The sequence below is a fragment of the Oncorhynchus keta genome, unplaced genomic scaffold, assembly GCF_023373465.1.
Source record: "Oncorhynchus keta strain PuntledgeMale-10-30-2019 unplaced genomic scaffold, Oket_V2 Un_contig_19963_pilon_pilon, whole genome shotgun sequence".
Classification (NCBI taxonomy): domain Eukaryota; kingdom Metazoa; phylum Chordata; class Actinopteri; order Salmoniformes; family Salmonidae; genus Oncorhynchus; species Oncorhynchus keta.
Genome location: NW_026281754.1, coordinates 1,160 through 23,250, shown reverse-complemented (window position 1 = coordinate 23,250; position 22,091 = coordinate 1,160). Strand labels below are relative to the sequence as shown.

At 49.2% G+C, this 22,091-nt stretch overlaps 1 protein-coding gene and 1 long non-coding RNA gene across 12 annotated transcripts; one reads left to right on the top strand and one right to left on the bottom strand.

Annotated features, from left to right (window-relative positions):
* Nucleotides 1–1,061: 1,061 nt before the first annotated feature.
* Nucleotides 1,062–19,828, bottom strand: LOC127920588 (elongation factor 1-delta-like). 2 transcript variants are annotated; one of them, XR_008106670.1, is made up of 7 exons: nt 19,703–19,828; nt 9,595–9,673; nt 9,392–9,477; nt 3,362–3,547; nt 1,565–1,759; nt 1,169–1,264; nt 1,062–1,128 (listed from the first exon to the last, which is right to left on the bottom strand). XR_008106670.1 is itself a non-coding variant. In XM_052504632.1 (6 exons), the coding sequence occupies exons 1-6, from the start codon at nt 19,820–19,822 to the stop codon at nt 1,226–1,228; spliced, it is 705 nt and encodes a 234-aa protein (XP_052360592.1). In that variant the 5' UTR covers nt 19,823–19,828; the 3' UTR covers nt 1,157–1,225. The 2 variants fall into 2 exon arrangements, 1 of the variants encoding a protein (XP_052360592.1); XM_052504632.1 differs by lacking the exon at nt 1,062–1,128 and having other exon boundaries at nt 1,157–1,264.
* On the top strand, nt 9,713–11,366 carry LOC127920589 (uncharacterized). Of its 10 annotated transcripts, none has more exons than XR_008106678.1 (6): nt 9,713–9,799; nt 10,040–10,296; nt 10,453–10,530; nt 10,586–10,647; nt 10,872–11,144; nt 11,209–11,366. It is a non-coding gene; the product is annotated as an uncharacterized LOC127920589 (long non-coding RNA). The 10 variants fall into 10 exon arrangements; XR_008106679.1 differs by having other exon boundaries at nt 10,453–10,608; nt 10,648–10,910; nt 10,989–11,144; XR_008106675.1 differs by having other exon boundaries at nt 10,453–10,608; nt 10,648–10,910; nt 10,950–11,144.
* Nucleotides 19,829–22,091: the final 2,263 nt, after the last annotated feature.

The window sequence follows — 22,091 nt, the reverse complement described above, 5'->3', positions numbered from 1 at the left end:
GTTTATATATATATTCCACAGGACTGGTACTACTAAACTACATTTATATATATATATTCCACAGGACTACTACTAAACTACGTTTATATATATTCCACAGGACTACTACTACTAAACTACGTTTCTATATATATTCCACAGGACTAAACTACGTTTGCGTTCTGGCAGGGAGTCTGCGTGCTCTAAGGTTGGCGGGAAAGATCGGCACATTCTCATGTCAAGTTCCGTTTTTATGATTGCAACTTTGTGTGAAAACTGACGCATGTTTTAGGTGCAACGTTTCTAAATGAGGCTGCTGGTTCTGAACGGGAACACAGCCAATGTGTGTGAGGGGTAGAGGGAAGTGAGGACACAGGGGGACCCCCAGCCGTACCCCTGACTGGGCTCAGGTGCTGTGTGGAGGGGTGCTTCCCCTCACTGGGCCTTTACTAGTCCTGTATTACCAGACCTATATATAGTCATGTTTGCCCTCATTCAGACAGAAACAGACAGGTGTTTGTGCTTAAAGCTGTGTTTTATTAGTAACTGGAAGCAGAGAGCAGCAGTAACTCTTTGGATGACTGGAGGGAAGGAAGGGAAGGAGGAGAGAGGAAGGAAGGAGGGAGAGAGGAAGGGAAGGAGGGAGGGAGGGGAGGAAGGGAAGGAGGGAGGGAGGGGAGGAAGGGAAGGAGGGAGGGAGGGGAGGGAGGGAAGGAAGGAGGGGAAGGAAGGGAGGGAGGGAAGGAAGGGAGGGAGGGAAGGGAGGGAGGGAGGGAAGGAGGGAGGGAGGAGGGAGGGAGGGGAAGGAAGGAGGGAGGGAGGGAGGGAGGGAGGGAGGGAAGGAAGGGAAGGAAGGGGAGGGAAGGGAGGGAGGAGGGAGGGAGGGAGGGAGGGAGGAAGAAAGGGAAGGAAGGAGGGGAGGGAAGGAAGGGAGGGAGGGAAAGGAGGGAGGAAAAGGAGGGAGGGAAGGAGGGAGGGAGGGAGGGAGGGAGGAAGGAAGGGAGGGAGGGAAGGAAGGGAAGGAAGGGAGGGAGGAAGGAAGGGAGGGAGGGAAGGAAGGAAGGAAGGGAGGGAGGGAAGGAAGGGAAGGAGGGAGGGAGGGAGGGAAGGAGGGAGGGAGGGAGGGAGGGAAGAAGAGGGAGGGAGGGAGGGAAGAAGAGGGAGGGAGGGAAGAAGAGGGAGGGAGGGAAGAAGAGGTAGGGAGGGAAGAAGGGAGAAGAGGTAGGGAGGGAGAGGAAGGAGAGGCTTAGATCTTGTTGAAGGCAGCCACGTCGACACTCTGGACCTGAAATAGAAGAGCTCAGATCAGGGTAATGTGCCCTCAGACCACTATAATACACTAGTAGTAGTATCTCAGATCAGGGTAATGTGTCCTCAGACCACTATAATACACTAGTAGTAGTATCTCAGATCAGGGTAACCTCAGACCACTATAATACACTAGTAGTAGTATCTCAGATCAGGGTAACGTGTCCTCAGACCACTATAATACACTAGTAGTAGTATCTCAGATTAGGGTAATGTGTCCTCAGACCACTATAATACACTAGTAGTAGTTGTGTTATCTACAGCGTGTGATACTCACATAGTCCTCAAACTTGGTGATCTCTTCCTCTAGCAGGTCTGTCCCCACCTTGTCGTCCTCGACAACACACCCGATCTGAAGCTTCTTTATGCCGTAACCCACGGGAACCAGCTTGGACTGACCCCACAGCAGACCGTCAGCTACAACAGACCTCACACACTCCTCCAACTTAGCCATGTCTGTCTCGTCATCCCACTGAGAAAGAGAGAGGAGGGAGAGGTGGGAAAGGTGGGAGAGGAGGGAGAGAGGAGAGGGGAGAGGAGGGAGAGAGGAGAGGTGGGAGAGGAGAGGTGGGAGAGGTGGGAGAGGAGGGAGAGGAGAGGTGGGAGAGGAGGGAGAGGAGAGGTGGGAGAGGAGAGGTGGGAGAGGAGGGAGAGGAGGGGAGAGGAGGGAGAGGAGAGGTGGGGAGAGAGGAGGGAGAGGTGGGGAGGGGGAGTGGGAAAGGTGGGAGAGGTGGGGGGGAGGGTGGGAGAGGAGGGAGAGGAGGGAGAGGTGGGGAGGGGAGAGGTGGGAAAGGTGGGAGAGGTGGGGAGGGGAGGTGGGAGAGGAGGAGAGGTGGGGAGAGGAGAGGAGGGAGAGGTGAGGTGAGGAGGAGAGATGGGGAGAGGAGAGGTGGGAGAGGAGGGAGAGGGAGAGGTGGGAGAGAGAGGTGGGAGAGGAGGGAGAGGAGAGGTGGGAGAGGAGAGGTGGGAGAGGAGAGGTGGGAGAGGAGGGAGGAGGAGGGAGGGGTGGGGAGGGGAGAGGTTGGGAGGGAGAGGTGGGAGAGGAGGGAGAGGTGGGGAGGGGAGAGGAGGGAGAGGTGGAGAGGAGGGAGAGGAGAGGAGGGAGAGGTGGAGAGAGAGGAGAGGAGAGGTGGGAGAGGAGAGGAGGGAGAGGTGGGAGAGGAGAGGTGGGAGAGGAGAGGTGGGAGAGGAGGTGGGGAGAGGAGAGGTGGGAGAGGAGAGGTGGGAGAGGAGAGGTGGGAGAGGAGAGGTGGGAGAGGAGAGGTGGGAGAGGAGAGGTGGGGAGGAGAGGTGGAGAGGAGAGGTGGAGAGGTGGGGAGGGGGTGGGGAGGGGAGAGGTGGGGAGGGGAGAGGTGGGAGAGGAGGGAGGAGAGGAGGGAGAGGAGAGGTGGGAGAGGAGAGGAGGAGAGGAGGGGAGAGGTGGGGAGGGAGAGGTGGGGAGGGGGAGGGAGAGGAGGGGAGAGGTGGGGAGGGGAGAGGAGGGGAGGGGAGAGGAGGGAGAGGTGGGGAGGGAGAGGAGGGGAGAGGTGGGGAGGGGAGAGGTGGGGAGGGCGAGGGAGAGGAGGGAGAGGTGGGGAGGGCAGGGGAGAGGTGGGGAGGGGGAGGAGAGGAGGGGAGAGGTGGGGAGGGGAGGGAGAGGAGGGGAGAGGTGGGGAGGGGGAGGAGAGGAGGGGAGAGGTGGGGAGGGGGAGGGAGAGGAAGGGAGAGGTGGGGAGGGGGAGGGAGAGGAGGGGAGAGGTGGGGAGGGGAGAGGTGGGGAGAGGAGGGAGAGGTGGGAGAGGAGAGGAGGGGAGAGGTGGGAGAGGAGGGGAGAGGTGGGGAGAAAGCATTAGTTAGAGGACAGACGGGACAACGTACAGGTTTGACATCGAGCAGGATAGAGGACAGACAGGGGACAACGTACAGGTTTGACATCGAGCAGGATAGAGGACAGACAGGGGACAGACAGGGGACAACGTACAGGTTTGACATCGAGCAGGATAGAGGACAGATCGAGGACAGACAGGGGACAACGTATAGGTTTGACATCGAGCAGGATAGAGGACAGACAGGGGACAGACAGGGGACAACGTACAGGTTTGACATCGAGCAGGATAGAGGACTTGGCGATGAGTGCTGGTTTCTTAGACTTCTTGGCAGCGTAAGCAGCGATTCTCTCCTCCTTCAGCCTCTCTGCCTCTTCATCCTCCTCATCGCTCCCAAAGAGGTCCATCTCCTCATCATCATCCTCCTCTACCTTCACAGACTGAACAGTCACCGCCTGGGAGGAGACAGGAGAAATAAGCATCTACAAAATATTGTTCATACACCGATGGAACAATTTCAAAGATTTTTCTCAGTTGCAGTTCATGAGGAAATCAGTTAATTTAAATAAATTCATGAGGCCCTAATCTATGGATTTCACATGACTGGGAATACAGATCTGCATCTGTTGATCACAGATACCTTAATAAAGAGGTAGGGTCTGGATCAGAACCAGTCAGTATCTGGTGTGGATCAGAACCAGTCAGTATCTGGTCTGGATCAGAACCAGTCAGTATCTGGTCTGGATCAGAACCAGTCAGTATCTGGTCTGGATCAGAACCAGTCAGTATCTGGTCTGGATCAGAACCAGTCAGTATCTGGTCTGGATCAGAACCAGTCAGTATCTGGTGTGGATCAGAACCAGTCAGTATCTGGTCTGGATCAGAACCAGTCAGTATCTGGTCTGGATCAGAACCAGTCAGTATCTGGTGTGGATCAGAACCAGTCAGTATCTGGTCTGGATCAGAACCAGTCAGTATCTGGTCTGGATCAGAACCAGTCAGTATCTGGTCTGGATCAGAACCAGTCAGTATCTGGTGTGGATCAGAACCAGTCAGTATCTGGTGTGACCATTTTCCTGATGCAGCGCGACACATCTCCTTCACATAGAGTTGATCAGGCTGTTGATTGTGGCCTGTGGAATGTTGTCCCACTCCTCTTCAATGGCTGTGGGAAGTTGGTGAATATTGGCGGGAACTGGAACACGCTGTCGTACATGTCGATCCAGAGCATCCCAAACATGCTCAATGGGTGACATGTCTGGTGAGTATGCAGGCCATGGAAGAACTGGGACATTTTCAGCTTCCAGGAATTGTGTACAGATCCTTGTGACATGGGGCCCTGCATTATCATGCTGAAACATGAGGTGGTGGCGGTGGATGAATGGCACGGCGATGGGCCTCAGGATCTCGTCACAGTATCTCTGTGCGTTCAAATTGCCATTGATGAAATGTGTTTGTTGTCCGTAGCTTATGCCTGCCCATACCATAACCCCACCACCACCATGGGGCACTCTGTTCACAACGTTAACATCACTAAACCCCTCGCCCGCACGACACCATACACGCTGTCTGCCCAGTACAGTTCAAACAGGGATTCATCCTTGAAGAGCACACTTCTCCAGTGGGCCAGTGGCCATCAAAGGTGATCATTTATCCACTGAAGTCGGTTACGACGCCCAAATGGAGTCAGTTCAATACCCTGGTGAGGACGACTAGCACGCAGATGAGCTTCTCTGAGACGGGTTCTGACAGTTGGTGCAGAAATTCTTCAGTTGTGCAAACCCACAGTTTCATCAGCTGTCTGGGTGGCTGGTCTCAGACAAACCCACAGTTTCATCAGCTGTCTGGGTGGCTGGTCTCAGACAAACCCACAGTTTCATCAGCTGTCCAGGTGGCTGGTCTCAGACAAACCCACAGTTTCATCAGCTGTCTGGGTGGCTGGTCTCAGACAAACCCACAGTTTCATCAGCTGTCTGGGTGGCTGGTCTCAGACAAACCCACAGTTTCATCAGCTGTCCAGGTGGCTGGTCTCAGACAAACCCACAGTTTCATCAGCTGTCTGGGTGGCTGGTCTCAGACAAACCCACAGTTTCATCAGCTGTCCAGGTGGCTGGTCTCAGACAAACCCACAGTTTCATCAGCTGTCCAGGTGGCTGGTCTCAGACAAACCCACAGTTTCATCAGCTGTCTGGGTGGCTGGTCTCAGACAAACCCACAGTTTCATCAGCTGTCCAGGTGGCTGGTCTCAGACAAACCCACAGTTTCATCAGCTGTCTGGGTGGCTGGTCTCAGACAAACCCACAGTTTCATCAGCTGTCCAGGTGGCTGGTCTCAGACAAACCCACAGTTTCATCAGCTGTCTGGGTGGCTGGTCTCAGATGATCCCGCAGGTGAAGAAGCCGGATGTGGAGGTCCTGGCGTGGTTACGTGGTCTGTGGTTGTGGTTACGTGGTCTGTGGTTGTGGTTACGTGGTCTGTGGTTGTGGTTACATGTGGTCTGTGGTTGTGGTTACGTGGTTGTGGTTACGTGGTCTGTGGTTACGTGGTCTGTGGTTACGTGGTCTGTGGTTGTGGTTACGTGGTCTGTGGTTACGTGGTCTGTGGTTACGTGGTGTGTGGTTGTGGTTACGTGGTTGTGGGTCTGTGGTTACATGTGGTTGTGGTTACGTGGTCTGTGGTTACATGTGGTTGTGGTTACATGTGGTTGTGGTTACATGTGGTTGTGGTTACATGTGGTCTGTGGTTACATGTGGTCTGTGGTTACATGTGGTCTGTGGTTGCATGTGGTCTGTGGTTGTGGTTACGTGGTCTGTGGTTGTGGCTACATGTGGTCTGTCGTTGTGGCTACATGTGGTCTGTGGTTGTGGTTACATGTGGTCTGTGGTTACGTGGTCTGTGGTTGTGGTTACGTGGTCTGTGGTTACGTGGTTGTGGTTACATGTGGTCTGTGGTTACATGTGGTCTGTGGTTACGTGTGGTCTGTGGTTACGTGTGGTCTGTGGTTGTGGTTACATGTGGTCTGTGGTTACATGTGGTCTGTGGTTACATGTGGTCTGTGGTTACATGTGGTCTGTGGTTGCGGTTACATGTGGTCTGTGGTTACATGTGGTTACGTGGTCTGTGGTTACGTGGTTGCGGTTACATGTGGTCTGTGGTTGCGGTTACGTGGTCTGTGGTTGTGGTTACATGGTCTGTGGTTGTGGTTACATGTGGTCTGTGGTTACATGTGGTCTGTGGTTACATGTGGTCACATGTGGTTGTGGTTACATGTGGTTGTGGTTACGTGGTCTGTGGTTGTGGTTACATGTGGTCTGTGGTTGTGGTTACGTGGTCTGTGGTTGTGGTTACGTGGTCTGGTTACGTGGTCTGTGGTTGTGGTTACATGTGGTCTGTGGTTACGTGGTCTGTGGTTGTGGTTATATGTGGCCTGTGGTTGTGGTTACATGTGGTTGTGGTTACGTGGTCTGTGGTTGTGGTTACATGTGGTTGTGGTTACGTGGTCTGTGGTTACATGGTCTGTGGTTGTGGTTACATGTGGTTGTGGTTACATGTGGTCTGTGGTTACGTGGTCTGTGGTTGTGGTTATATGTGGCCTGTGGTTGTGGTTACATGTGGTTGTGGTTACGTGGTCTGTGGTTGTGGTTACATGTGGTTGTGGTTACGTGGTCCGTGGTTACATGGTCTGTGGTTGTGGTTACATGTGGTTGTGGTTACATGTGGTCTGTGGTTACATGTGGTCTGTGGTTACATGTGGTCTGTGGTTACATGTGGTTGTGGTTACATGTGGTTGTGGTTACATGTGGTTGTGGTTACATTTGGTCTGTGGTTGTGGTTACATGTGGTTGTGGTTACATGTGGTTGTGGTTACATGTGGTCTGTGGTTGTGGTTACATGTGGTCTGTGGTTGTGGTTACATGTGGTCTGTGGTTGTGGTTACGTGGTCTGTGGTTGTGGTTACGTGGTCTGTGGTTACATGTGGTCTGTGGTTGTGGTTACGTGGTTGTGGTTACGTGGTTGTGGTTACATGTGGTCTGTGGTTACATGTGGTCTGTGGTTGTGGTTACATGTGGTCTGTGGTTACATGTGGTCGTGGTTACATGTGGTCGTGGTTACATGTGGTCTGTGGTTACATGTGGTCTGTGGTTACATGTGGTCTGTGGTTACATGGTCTGTGGTTGTGGTTACGTGGTCTGTGGTTGTGGTTACGTGGTCTGTGGTTGTGGTTACATGTGGTTGTGGTTACATGTGGTCTGTGGTTACATGTGGTCTGTGGTTACATGTGGTCTGTGGTTACATGTGGTTACGTGGTCTGTGGTTACATGTGGTTACGTGGTCTGTGGTTGTGGTTACGTGGTCTGTGGTTGTGGTTACGTGGTCTGTGGTTGTGGTTACATGTGGTCGTGGTTACATGTGGTCTGTGGTTACATGTGGTCTGTGGTTACATGTGGTTACGTGGTCTGTGGTTACATGTGGTTACGTGGTCTGTGGTTACGTGGTCTGTGGTTGTGGTTACATGTGGTTGTGGTTACATGTGGTCTGTGGTTACATGTGGTCTGTGGTTACATGTGGTTACATGTGGTTGTGGTTACATGTGGTCTGTGGTTGTGGTTACGTGGTCTGTGGTTGTGGTTACGTGGTCTGTGGTTACATGTGGTCTGTGGTTACATGTGGTCTGTGCTTACGTGGTCTGTGGTTACGTGGTTACATGTGGTCTGTGGTTACGTGGTCTGTGGTTACGTGGTCTGTGGTTACGTGGTTATGTGGTTACGTGGTCGTGGTTACGTGGTCTGTGGTTACATGTGGTTGTGGTTACGTGGTCTGTGGTCTGTGGTTACGTGGTTGTGGTTACGTGGTTGTGGTTACATGTGGTCTGTGGTTACGTGGTCTGTGGTTACATGTGGTCTGTGTTCTGTGGTTATACGTGGTCTGTGGTTATACGTGGTCTGTGGTTACGTGGTTACATGTGGTCTGTGGTTACGTGGTCTGTGGTTGTGGTTACATGTGGTCTGTGGTTACGTGGTCTGTGGTTGTGGTTACGTGGTCTGTGGTTACGTGGTTGTGGTTACATGTGGTCTGTGGTTGTGGTTACGTGGTCTGTGGTTACGTGGTTGTGGTTACGTGGTCTGTGGTTGTGGTTACGTGGTCTGTGGTTACGTGGTTGTGGTTACATGTGGTCTGTGGTTGTGGTTACGTGGTCTGTGGTTCCATGTGGTTTGTGGTTGTGGTTACGTGGTCTGTGGTTCCATGTGGTTGTGGTTCCATGTGGTCTGTGGTTACGTGGTCTGTGGTTGTGGTTACGTGGTCTGTGGTTACATGTGGTCTGTGGTTGTGGTTACGTGGTCTGTGGTTCCATGTGGTCTGTGGTTGTGGTTACGTGGTTGTGGTTCCATGTGGTCTGTGGTTCCATGTGGTCTGTGGTTACGTGGTCTGTGGTTGTGGTTACATGTGGTCTGTGGTTGTGGTTACGTGGTCTGTGGTTACGTGGTCTGTGGTTGTGGTTACATGTGGTCTCTGGTTGTGAGGCTGGTTGGGCGTTCTGACAAATTCTCTGAAACGATGTTGCTGCATATGGTAGAGAAATTAACATTAAATTCTCTGGCAACAGCTCTGGTGGACATTCCTGCAGTCAGCATGCCAGTTACACGCTTCCTCAAAACTTGAGACATCTGGCATTGTGTTGCGTGACAAAACTGCACATTTTAGTGGCCTTTTATTGTCCCCAGCACAAGGTCCCTTTTAAACATGCTGTTTAATCAGATTCTTGATCTGCCAGCCCTGTCAGGTGGATGGATTGTCTTGGTGAAGGAGAAATGCTCACTAACAGGGATGTAAACACATGACTGCGTAGGGGCACAGCTGTGGCTGGTCCTTGGTGAAGGAGAAATGCTCACTAACAGGGATGTAAAACACATGACTGCGTAGGGGCACAGCTGTGGCTGGTCCTTGGTGAAGGAGAAATGCTCACTAACAGGGATGTAAACACATTTGTGAGAAATATTTTTTTTTTTGTCTGTACGGAACATTTCTGGGATCTTTATTTCAGCTCATGAAACATGAGACCAACACGTATGTTTGTTCAGTGTAGTTATAAAGCCTAAATATCGTTCATGGATCACACCATTCTTGGTACAGAAAAAATCCAAATGTACACCTTCAATCCTCAACCGAATGTCCGCTTCAGTCCGCACAGAGTTCCGCACAGAGTTCCGCATCCACAACAGCCAATGCAGCTGTTGGACGTTCGAAATGGAAGCATTTCTCTTGAACGGACGGTGTAAATTAGACTTCTCTAAACCCACCTTGGCACAGGGAACAGCCGGGCTCCTCTCCAGAACCCGGACTCTGTTCTCCAGCTTGGACAAGGCTGCTCTCAGATCCTCCACCACTACAAACAAACACATTATCGTCAATCATCTCTGTGTGTCTGTGAACTGGATCAATGAAGATATTTTCCACGTCAATACAGATCAGAATATGATCATTAAATTAAAGACAGACGTACCTTTCTGCAGTCCCTGGTTCTCCAGCTCTACACTCTTCATACGAGACACCAACTCCTGGTCCCCGCTGGCTGAGGAAGACTGCACACCCCACCCGGTGGTCAGAGGAAGACTAGACACCCACCCGGTGGTCAGAGGAAGACAGAGGAGATATTTAACTGTCAACAGGTCAGCTCTCTGACTGAGGAGATATTTAACTGTCAACAGGTGAGCTCTCTGTCACAGAGGAGATATTTAACTGTCAACAGGTCAGCTCTCTGACAGAGCAGATATTTAACTGTCAACAGGTGAGCTCTCTGTCACAGAGCAGATATTTAACTGTCAACAGGTCAGCTCTCTGACACAGAGCAGATATTTAACTGTCAACAGGTCAGCTCTCTGACAGAGCAGATATTTAACTGTCAACAGGTCAGCTCTCTGACTGAGCAGATATTTAACTGTCAACAGGTGAGCTCTCTGACAGAGCAGATATTTAACTGTCAACAGGTCAGCTCTCTGACAGAGCAGATATTTAACTGTCAACAGGTCAGCTCTCTGACAGAGCAGATATTTAACTGTCAACAGGTCAGCTCTCTGACAGAGCAGATATTTAACTGTCAACAGAGCAGATATTTAACTGTCAACAGGTCAGCTCTCTGACAGAGCAGATATTTAACTGTCAACAGGTGAGCTCTCTGACAGAGCAGATATTTAACTGTCAACAGGTCAGCTCTCTGACAGAGCAGATATTTAACTGTCAACAGGTGAGCTCTCTGACAGAGCAGATATTTAACTGTCAACAGGTCAGCTCTCTGACAGAGGAGATATTTAACTGTCAACAGGTGAGCTCTCTGACAGAGCAGATATTTAACTGTCAACAGGTCAGCTCTCTGACACAGCAGATATTTAACTGTCAACAGGTCAGCTCTCTGACTGAGGAGATATTTAACTGTCAACAGGTGAGCTCTCTGACAGAGCAGATATTTAACTGTCAACAGGTCAGCTCTCTGACAGAGCAGATATTTAACTGTCAACAGGTCAGCTCTCTGACAGAGCAGATATTTAACTGTCAACAGGTCAGCTCTCTGACTGAGGAGATATTTAACTGTCAACAGGTCAGCTCTCTGACTGAGCAGATATTTAACTGTCAACAGGTCAGCTCTCTGTCACAGAGCAGATATTTAACTGTCAACAGGTCAGCTCTCTGTCACAGAGCAGATATTTAACTGTCAACAGGTGAGCTCTCTGTCACAGAGCAGATATTTAACTGTCAACAGAGCAGATATTTAACTGTCAACAGGTCAGCTCTCTGACAGAGCAGATATTTAACTGTCAACAGGTCAGCTCTCTGACTGAGCAGATATTTAACTGTCAACAGGTCAGCTCTCTGACAGAGCAGATATTTAACTGTCAACAGGTCAGCTCTCTGACAGAGCAGATATTTAACTGTCAACAGGTCAGCTCTCTGACAGAGCAGATATTTAACTGTCAACAGGTCAGCTCTCTGACAGAGCAGATATTTAACTGTCAACAGGTCAGCTCTCTGACTGAGCAGATATTTAACTGTCAACAGGTGAGCTCTCTGTCACAGAGCAGATATTTAACTGTCAACAGAGCAGATATTTAACTGTCAACAGGTCAGCTCTCTGACAGAGCAGATATTTAACTGTCAACAGGTCAGCTCTCTGACAGAGCAGATATTTAACTGTCAACAGGTCAGCTCTCTGACAGAGCAGATATTTAACTGTCAACAGGTCAGCTCTCTGACTGAGGAGATATTTAACTGTCAACAGGTCAGCTCTCTGACTGAGGAGATATTTAACTGTCAACAGGTCAGCTCTCTGACAGAGCAGATATTTAACTGTCAACAGGTCAGCTCTCTGACAGAGCAGATATTTAACTGTCAGGAGCAGATATTTAACTGTCAGGAGCAGATATTTAACTGTCAGGAGCAGATATTTAACTGTCAGGAGCAGATATTTAACTGTCAGGAGCAGATATTTAACTGTCAGGAGCAGATATTTAACTGTCAGGAGCAGATATTTAACTGTCAGGAGCAGGGTTCCCCAATTGGTGGTCTGAATTTGGCCTCCCAAGCATTCTGAGAACACTGTAGAAACACCAGGAGTTCAGCTCCAAGTTGTTAATGTTAGTTTAAGAAATAATAGAGAGACATGTGATCGTCTACAAATGGAAGAACGGTTAGAAAGGGTTATGGTTTAGTCAAACCAGGGTAGCCTAGTGGTTAGAGTGTAGAGGTGGCAGGGTAGCCTAGTGGTTAGAGTGTAGAGGTGGTAGGGTAGCCTAGTGGTTAGAGTGTAGAGGTGGCAGGGTAGCCTAGTGGTTAGAGTGTAGAGGCGGCAGGGTAGCCTAGTGGTTAGAGTGTAGAGGTGGCAGGGTAGCCTAGTGGTTAGAGTGTAGAGGTGGCAGGGTAGCCTAGTGGTTAGAGTGTAGAGGTGGCAGGGTAGCCTAGTGGTTAGAGTGTAGAGGCGGCAGGGTAGTCTAGTGGTTAGAGTGTAGAGGTGGCAGGTAGTCTAGTGGTTAGAGTGTAGAGGTGGCAGGGTAGCCTAGTGGTTAGAGTGTAGAGGCGGCAGGGTAGTCTAGTGGTTAGAGTGTAGAGGTGGCAGGTAGTCTAGTGGTTAGAGTGTAGAGGTGGCAGGGTAGCCTAGTGGTTAGAGTGTAGAGGTGGCAGGTAGTCTAGTGGTTAGAGACATGTGATCGTCTACAAATGGAAGAACGGTTAGAAAGGGTTATGGTTTAGTGAAACATTATATCTGTTCGGGACTCCTGCAAGCAAATTGGAGTCTACAAATGATTTGTAATTATTTTCTGGCCCCCAATCATCCGGTTAAGAAAGAAATTGGTCTGCGGCTGAATCTAGTGGATGATCCATGGGGTAGAGGACAGAGAGGACAGAATTAGAGAGTGGGGGGGTGGGGGTTGGTCTATCTGTGTGTGTCGTTACACGCCAGTCCAGTCCAGACCATGCACCTCTCAGCCCTGAACAAGGCCCTTATGGCGAGGACTTACATTCCTGTGCTGGCGCTTCTGGGGACGAGATCGTCCTCTACCTTGGAGCGCTGACTTTACCTGGTTAACATGGAGGAAGGAGGACAGGACACAGACAGGAGGAGAGGACAGGACACAGACAGGGAGGAGAGGACAGGACACAGACAGGGGAGGAGAGGACAGTGAAACAGACAGACAGGAGAGGACAGGACACAGACAGACAGGAGAGGACAGTGAAACAGACAGGGAGGAGAGGACAGGACACAGACAGGGGAGAGAGGACAGTGAAACAGACAGACAGGAGAGGACAGGGAGGAGAGGACAGGACACAGACAGGGAGGAGAGGACAGGGAGGAGAGGACAGTGAAACAGACAGGGAGGGAGAGGACAGGACACAGACAGGGAGGAGAGGACAGTGAAACAGACAGACAGGAGAGGACAGGACACAGACAGGGAGGAGAGGACACAGACAGGGAGGAGAGGACAGTGAAACAGACAGGGAGGAGAGGACAGTGAAACAGACAGGGAGGAGAGGACAGTGAAACAGACAGGGAGGAGAGGACAGGACACAGACAGGGAGGAGAGGACAGGGAGGAGAGGACAGGGAGGAGAGGACAGGGAGGAGAGGACAGGGAGGAGAGGACAGGACACAGACAGGGAGGAGAGGACAGGACACAGACAGGGAGGAGAGGACAGGGAGGAGAGGACAGGACACAGACAGGGAGGAGAGGACAGGGAGGAGAGGACAGGACACAGACAGGGAGGAGAGGACACAGACAGAGAAGAGAGGACAGGGAGGAGAGGAGGAGAAAGATTGCAGGTCCACCAAGATAGATGTCAGGAACACTACAGAAAGAGAAGTCGGGAATACTACAGGAACAGACGTCAGGAATACTATGGGAAATAAGGGACATTGAAAACAGAGAAAGATGTAAGTAATAGATTGTTAACCAGAGCCACATTATTTCAACTCCACTGCCTCTGAGAACGTTACAACAGCCGCGAGTTACAAAGAGTTCCAGAACGTTACTAAGAGTTCCAGGACGTTACTAAGAGTTCCAGAATGTTACAACGGCCGCGAGTTACAGAGAGTTCCAGAACGTTACTAAGAGTTCCAGAACGTTACTAAGAGTTCCAGGACGTTACTAAGAGTTCCAGAACGTTACTAAGAGTTCCAGAACGTTACAACGGCCGCGAGTTACAGAGAGTTCCAGAACGTTACTAAGAGTTCCAGAACGTTACTAAGAGTTCCAGAATGTTACAACAGCCGCGAGTTACAAAGAGTTCCAGAACGTTACAACGGCCGCGAGTTACAGAGAGTTCCAGAACGTTACTAAGAGTTCCAGAACGTTACAACGGCCGCGAGTTCCAGAGAGTTCCAGAACGTTACTAAGAGTTCCAGAACGTTACAACGGCCGCGAGTTACAGAGAGTTCCAGAACGTTACTAAGAGTTCCAGGACGTTACTAAGAGTTCCAGAACGTTACTAAGAGTTCCAGAACGTTACTAAGAGTTCCAGAACGTTACTAAGAGTTCCAGAACGTTACTAAGAGTTCCAGGACGTTACTAAGAGTTCCAGAACGTTACTAAGAGTTCCAGAACGTTACTAAGAGTTCCAGAACGTTACAACAGCCGCGAGTTACTAAGAGTTCCAGAACGTTACAACAGCCGCGAGTAACTAAGAGTTCCAGAACGTTACTAAGAGTTCCAGAACGTTACTAAGAGTTCCAGAACGTTACAACAGCCGCGAGTTACTAAGAGTTCCAGAACGTTACAACAGCCGCGAGTTACTAAGAGTTCCAGAATGTTACAATAGCCGCGAGTTACTAAGAGTTCCAGAATGTTACAACAGCCGCGAGTTACTAAGAGTTCCAGAACGTTACAACAGCCGCGAGTTACTAAGAGTTCCAGAACGTTACAACAGCCGCGAGTTACTAAGAGTTCCAGAACGTTACAACAGCCGCGAGTTACTAAGAGTTCCAGAACGTTACAACAGCCGCGAGTAACTAAGAGTTCCAGAACGTTACAACACCCGCGAGTAACTAAGAGTTCCAGAACGTTACTAAGAGTTCCAGAATGTTACAACAGCCGCGCGTTACAAAGAGTTCCAGAACGTTACAACAGCCGCGAGTTACTAAGAGTTCCAGAACGTTACTAAGAGTTCCAGAATGTTACAACAGCCGCGCGTTACTAAGAGTTCCAGAATGTTACAACAGCCGCGCGTTACAAAGAGTTCCAGAATGTTACAACAGCCGCAAGTTACTAAGAGTTCCAGAATGTTACAACAGCCGCGAGTAACTAAGAGTTCCAGAATGTTACAACAGCCGCGAGTTACTAAGAGTTCCAGAATGTTACAACAGCCGCGAGTTACTAAGAGTTCCAGAACGTTACAACACCCGCGAAAGTAACTAAGAGTTCCAGAATGTTACACAGCCGCGAGTTACTAAGAGTTCCAGAACGTTACTAAAGTTCCAGAACGTTACAACACCCGCGAGTAACTAAGAGTTCCAGAATGTTACAACACCCGCTGGTAACTAAGAGTTCCAGAATGTTACAACAGCCGCGAGTTACTAAGAGTTCCAGAACGTTACTAAGAGTTCCAGAACGTTACTAAGAGTTCCAGAACGTTACTAAGAGTTCCAGAACGTTACTAAGAGTTCCAGAACGTTACAACAGCCGCGCGTTACTAAGAGTTCCAGAACGTTACAACAGCCGCGCGTTACTAAGAGTTCCAGAACGTTACAGCCGCGAGTTACTAAGAGTTCCAGAACGTTACAACAGCCGCGAGTTACTAAGAGTTCCAGAACGTTAAACAGCCGGAGGTTACTAAGAGTTCCAGAATGTTACAGCCGCGATTTACTAAGAGTTCCAGAACGTTACAACAGCCGCGAAGTTACTAAGAGTTCCAGAATGTTACAACAGCCGCGAGTTACTAAGAGTTCCAGAATGTTACAACAGCCGCAAGTTACTAAGAGTTCCAGAATGTTACAGCCGCGAGTTACTAAGAGTTCCAGAACGTTACAACAGCCGGCGTTACTAAGAGTTCCATAATGTTACAACAGCCGCGTTACTAAGAGTTCCAGAACGTTACAACAGCCGCGAAGTTACTAAGAGTTCCAGAACGTTACTAAGAGTTCCAGAACGTTACAACAGCCGCAGCGTTACTAAGAGTTCCAGAACGTTACAACAGCCGCGTTACTAAGAGTTCCAGAACGTTACAGCCGCGAAGTTACTAAGAGTTCCAGAACGTTACAACAGCCGCAAGTTACTAAGAGTTCCAGAACGTTACAACAGCCGCGAGTTACTAAGAGTTCCAGAATGTTACAGCCGCGAGTTACTAAGAGTTCCAGAACGTTACAACAGCCGCGAGTTACTAAGAGTTCCAGAATGTTACAACAGCCGCGAGTTACTAAGAGTTCCAGAATGTTACAACAGCCGCAAGTTACTAAGAGTTCCAGAATGTTACAGCCGCGAGTTACTAAGAGTTCCAGAACGTTAAGCAGCCGCGTTGCTAAGAGTTCCATAATGTTACAACAGCCGCATTAAAGAGTTCCAGAACATTACAACACCACGAGTTACTAAGAGTTCCAGAACGTTACTAAGAGTTCCAGAACGTTACTAAGAGTTCCAGAAGCGTTAAAGAGTTCCAGAACGTTACAACAGCCGCGAAGTTACTAAGAGTTCCAGAACGTTCCACAACACCCTTGAGTTACTAAGAGTTCCAGAAGCGTTACTAAGAGTTCCAGAACGTTACTAAGAGTTCCAGAACGTTACTAAGAGTTCCAGAACGTTACTAAGAGTTCCAGAACGTTACTAAGAGTTCCAGAACGTTACAACAGCCGCGAGTTACTAAGAGTTCCAGAAACGTCACAACAGCCGCGAGTTACTAAGAGTTCCAGAACGTTACAACAGCCAGCGTTAAAGAGTTCCAGAACGTTACTAAGAGTTCCAGAGCGTTACAACAGCCGCGGCGTTACTAAGAGTTCCAGAATTACTAAGAGTTCCAGAACGTTACTAAGAGTTCCAGAACGTTACTAAGAGTTCCAGAGCGTTACTAAGAGTTCCAGAACGTTATCAAGAGTTCCCAGAACGTTACAACAGCCGCGAGTTACTAAGAGTTCCAGAACGTTACAACAGCCGCCGTTACTAAGAGTTCCAGAACGTTACAACAGCCTTGATTTACTAAGAGTTCCAGAGCGTTACTAAGAGTTCCAGAACGTTACTAAGAGTTCCAGAACGTTACAACAGCCGCCGTTACTAAGAGTTCAGAACGTTACAACAGCCGCGGCGTTACTAAGAGTTCCAGAGCGTTACAACAGCCGCGGCGTTACTAAGAGTTCCAGAACGTTACTAAGAGTTCCAGAACGTTACTAAGAGTTCCAGAACGTTACAACAGCCGCGCGTTACTAAGAGTTCCAGAACGTTACAACAGCCGCGCGTTACTAAGAGTTCCAGAACGTTACTAAGAGTTCCAGAACGTTACTAAGAGTTCCAGAACGTTACAACAGCCGAGTTACTAAGAGTTCCAGAACGTTACAACAGCCGCGCGTTACTAAGAGTTCCAGAACGTTACAACAGCCGTTACTAAGAGTTCCAGAACGTTACAACAGCCGCGAGTTACTAAGAGTTCCAGAATGTTACAACAGCCCTACGTTAAGAGTTCCAGAACGTTACAACAGCCGAGTTACTAAAGAGTTCCAGAACGTTACAACAGCCGCGAGTTACTAAGAGTTCCAGAACGTTACTAAGAGTTCCCAGAATGTTACAACAGCCGCGAGTAACTAAGAGTTCCAGAATGTTACAACAGCCGCGAGTTACTAAGAGTTCCAGAACGTTACAACAGCCGTGAGTTACTAAGAGTTCCAGAACATTACAACACCCGCGAGTTACTAAGAGTTCCAGAACGTCACAACAGCCGCGAGTTACTAAGAGTTCCAGAACGTTACAACAGCCGTGAGTTACTAAGAGTTCCAGAACATTACAACACCCGCGAGTTACTAAGAGTTCCAGAACGTTACTAAGAGTTCCAGAACGTCACAACAGCCGCGAGTTACTAAGAGTTCCAGAACGTTACAACAGCCGTGAGTTACTAAGAGTTCCAGAACATTACAACACCCGCGAGTTACTAAGAGTTCCAGAACGTCACAACAGCCGCGAGTTACTAAGAGTTCCAGAACGTTACAACAGCCGTGAGTTACTAAGAGTTCCAGAACATTACAACACCCGCGAGTTACTAAGAGTTCCAGAACGTTACAACGGCCGCGAGTTACAGAGAGTTACTAAGAGTTCCAGAACGTTACTAAGAGTTCCAAACGTTACAACGACATGATTACAGAGAGTTCCAGAACGTTACTAAGAGTTCCAGAACGTTACTAAAGAGTTCCAGGACGTTACTAAGAGTTCCAGAATGTTACAACAGCCCCGAGTTACTAAGAGTTCCAGAATTACTAAGAGTTCCAGAATGTGGTCCTTCTGTAGCTCAGTTGGTAGAGCATGGCTTGTAACGCCAGGGTAGTGGGTTCGATCCCCGGGACCACCCATACGTAGAATGTATGCACACATGACTGTAAGTCGCTTTGGATAAAAGCGTCTGCTAAATGGCATATATATATATATAAATGGCATATATATATATATATATATATATATATATATATATATATATATATATATAAGAATGTTACAACAGCCGCGCGTTACTAAGAGTTCCAGAACGTTACAACAGCCGCGAGTTACTAAGAGTTCCAGAATGTTACAACAGCCGCGAGTTACTAAGAGTTCCAGAATGTTACAACAGCGAAGTTGCTAAGAGTTCCAGAATGTTACAACAGCCGCGAGTTACTAAGAGTTCCAGAACGTTACAACAGCCACAGTTACTAAGAGTTCCAGAATGTTACAACAGCCGCGAGTTACTAAGAGTTCCAGAACGTTACAACAGCCGCGAGTTACTAAGAGTTCCAGAACGTTACTAAGAGTTCCAGAATGTTACAACAGCCAGGAGTTACTAAGAGTTCCAGAGCGTCACAACAGCCGCGAGTTACTAAGAGTTCCAGAACGTTACAACAGCCGTGAGTTACTAAGAGTTCCAGAACATTTACAACACCCTTGGAAGTTACTAAGAGTTCCAGAACGTTACTAAGAGTTCCAGAACGTTACTAAGAGTTCCAGAGCGTTACTAAGAGTTCCAGAACGTTACTAAGAGTTCAGAACGTTACTAAGAGTTCCCAGAACGTTACTAAGAGTTCCAGAACGTTACAACAGCCGCGAAGTTACTAAGAGTTCCAGAACGTTACAGCAGCCGTGAGTTACTAAGAGTTCCAGAACATTACAACACCGCTTGAGTTACTAAGAGTTCCAGAGCGTTACTAAGAGTTCCAGAACGTTACTAAGAGTTCCAGAACGTTGCTAAGAGTTCCAGAACGTTACTAAGAGTTCCAGAACGTTACAACAGCCGCGAGTTACTAAGAGTTTCATCCTAACTGAACATTTCCCAGCAGCACCAGTTGAAACATGGAGGACAGGACAGAGAGGCTAGACCTGACTGACAGATGTTTTCAGCCCAGCTAATAAAAGGTTAGTGTTTGGCTTAACACACACGAACTCAGAGGACTGTCTGAAAGGGTCCCAACTTAGTGGCGTCTCAACTGATACTCTATCAGAACCTCATGGCACCTCATCACACCACGTTCTTTAGTAAAGCAGGTACCTGGGGAGAGAGAGTGTGTGTGTGTGTGTCGTTATGTCAGTACCTGGTGGTGTGAGTGTATGCCGTTACGTGGGTACCTGGTGGTGTGAGTGTGTGCCGTTACGTCAGTACCTGGTGGTGTGAGTGTGTGCCGTTACGTGGGTACCTGGTGGTGTGAGTGTATGCCGTTACGTGGGTACCTGGTGGTGTGAGTGTATGCCGTTACGTCAGTACCTGGTGGTGTGAGTGTATGCCGTTACGTGGGTACCTGGTGGTGTGAGTGTATGCCGTTACGTGGGTACCTGGTGGTGTGAGTGTATGCCGTTACGTGGGTACCTGGTGGTGTGAGTGTATGCCGTTACGTGGGTACCTGGTGGTGTGAGTGTATGCCGTTACGTGGGTACCTGGTGGTGTGAGTGTATGCCGTTACGTCAGTACCTGGTGGTGTGAGTGTGTGGAGGGGCCGTTGGCTCCCTCGTAGAAGCGTCTCTCAGCCTCGTCGTAGCGGGGCTTCTCAAACCAGATGTTATCTTCACCAAGGCACTGTAGACCAGACATGATGATACTGATGGAGAAGGAGAGAGAGAAAGTGAGAAGAACAGAGAGGAAGTTAGAGAGACATGAGCTCCTGAGAACTTCTGCAAAATGTAGTTAATTTAATTTGAGTTGAATAAATGTAGATAAAATCCAAGTTTTCATCCAAACATTCCTCCACAGCCAAATTCAGACCTACAAACATGTCTGGTAAGGTTACTAAAGTTCCAGAACATTACAGCAGCCGCAGAAGATTACCGCAGAGTTCCAGAGAGCGTTACAACAGCCTTGAGTTACTAAGAGTTCCAGAACATTACAACAGCCGCGAGTTACTAAGAGTTCCAGAGCGTTACAACAGCCGCGAGTTACTAAGAGTTCCAGAACGTTACAACAGCCGCGAGTTACTAAGAGTTCCAGAACGTTACTAAGAGTTCCAGAACGTTACAACAGCCGCGAGTTACTAAGAGTTCCAGAACGTTACTAAGAGTTCCAGAACGTTACAACAGCCGCGAGTTACTAAGAGTTCCAGAACATTACAACAGCCGCGAGTTACCGTCAGCTCCCAGCTGCGCCCTGGACACCATTTGTGAATTGATCGCCCCCCATCTAGCTTCAGAGTTTGTTCTGTTAGGTGACCTAAACTGGGACATGCTTAACACCCCGGCAGTCCTACAATCTAAGCTAGATGCCCTCAATCTCACTCAAATCATCAAGGAACCCACCAGGTACAACCCTAACTCTGTAAACAAGGGCACCCTCATAGACGTCATCCTGACCAACTGGCCCTCCAAATATACCTCCGCTGTCTTCAACCAGGATCTCAGCGATCACTGCCTCATCGCCTGTATCCGCCACGGAGCCGCAGTCAAACGACCACCCTCATCACTGTCAAACGCTCCCTAAAACACTTCTGTGAGCAGGCCTTTCTAATCGACCTGGCCCGTGTATCCTGGAAGGACATTGACCTCATCCCGTCAGTTGAGGATGCCTGGTCATTCTTTAAAAGTAACTTCCTCACCATTTTAGATAAGCATGCCCCGTTCAAAAATGCAGAACCAAGAACAGATACAGCCCTTGGTTCACTCCAGACCTGACTGCCCTCGACCAGCACAAAAACATCCTGTGGCGGACTGCAATAGCATCGAATAGCCCCCGTGATATGCAACTGTTCAGGGAAGTCAGGAACCAATACACGCAGTCAGTCAGGAAAGCTAAGGCCAGCTTCTTCAGGCAGAAGTTTGCATCCTGTAGCTCCAACTCCAAAAAGTTCTGGGACACTGTGAAGTCTATGGAGAACAAGAGCACCTCCTCCCAGCTGCCCACTGCACTGAGGCTAGGAAACACGGTCTCCACCGATAAATCCATGATTATCGAAAACTTCAATAAGCACTTCTCAACGGCTGGCCATGCCTTCCGCCTGGCTACTCCAACCTCGGCCAACAGCTCCGCCCCCCCGTAGTTCCTCACCCAAGCCTCTCCAGGTTCTCCTTTACCCAGATCCAGATAGCAGATGTTCTGAAAGAGCTGCAAAACCTGGACCCGTACAAATCAGCTGGGCTTGACAATCTGGACCCGCTATTTCTGAAACTATCTGCCGCCATTGTCGCAACCCCTATTACCAGCCTGTTCAACCTCTCTTTCATATCGTCTGAGATCCCCAAGGATTGGAAAGCTGCCGCAGTCATCCCCCTCTTCAAAGGGAGACACCCTGGACCCAAACTGCTATAGACCTATATCCATCCTGCCCTGCCTATCTAAGGTCTTCGAAAGCCAAGTCAACAAACAGGTCACTGACCATCTCGAATCCCACCGTACCTTCTCCGCTGTGCAATCTGGTTTCCGAGCCGGTCACGGGTGCACCTCAGCCACACTCAAGGTACTAAATGATATCATAACCGCCATCGATAAAAGACAGTACTGTGCAGCCGTCTTCATCGACCTCGCCAAGGCTTTCGACTCTGTCAATCACCAAATTCTTATCGGCAGACTCAACAGCCTCGGTTTTTCGGATGACTGCCTTGCCTGGTTCACCAATTACTTTGCAGACAGAGTTCAGTGTGTCAAATCAGAGGGCATGCTGTCCGGTCCTCTGGCAGTCTCTATGGGGGTGCCACAGGGTTCAATTCTCGGGCCGACTCTTTTCTCTGTATATATCAATGATGTTGCTCTTGCTGCGGGCGATTCCCTGATCCACCTCTATGCAGACGACACCATTCTATATACTTTCGGCCCGTCATTGGACACTGTGCTATCCAACCTCCAAACGAGCTTCAATGCCATACAGCACTCCTTC

Bases quoted from the DNA above. Each gene is read 5' to 3' on its own strand.
- LOC127920588 (XM_052504632.1), bottom strand. From the start codon at position 19,822: ATGTCTGGTCTACAGTGCCTTGGTGAAGATAACATCTGGTTTGAGAAG. The intron at 9,674-19,702 runs GTACTGACGTAA...TGGGGTGTGCAG, and splicing joins CCACACACTCACACCACCAG to TCTTCCTCAGCCAGCGGGGA. The intron at 1,760-3,361 runs GTACGTTGTCCC...TCTCTTTCTCAG, and splicing joins TCCTGCTCGATGTCAAACCT to TGGGATGACGAGACAGACAT.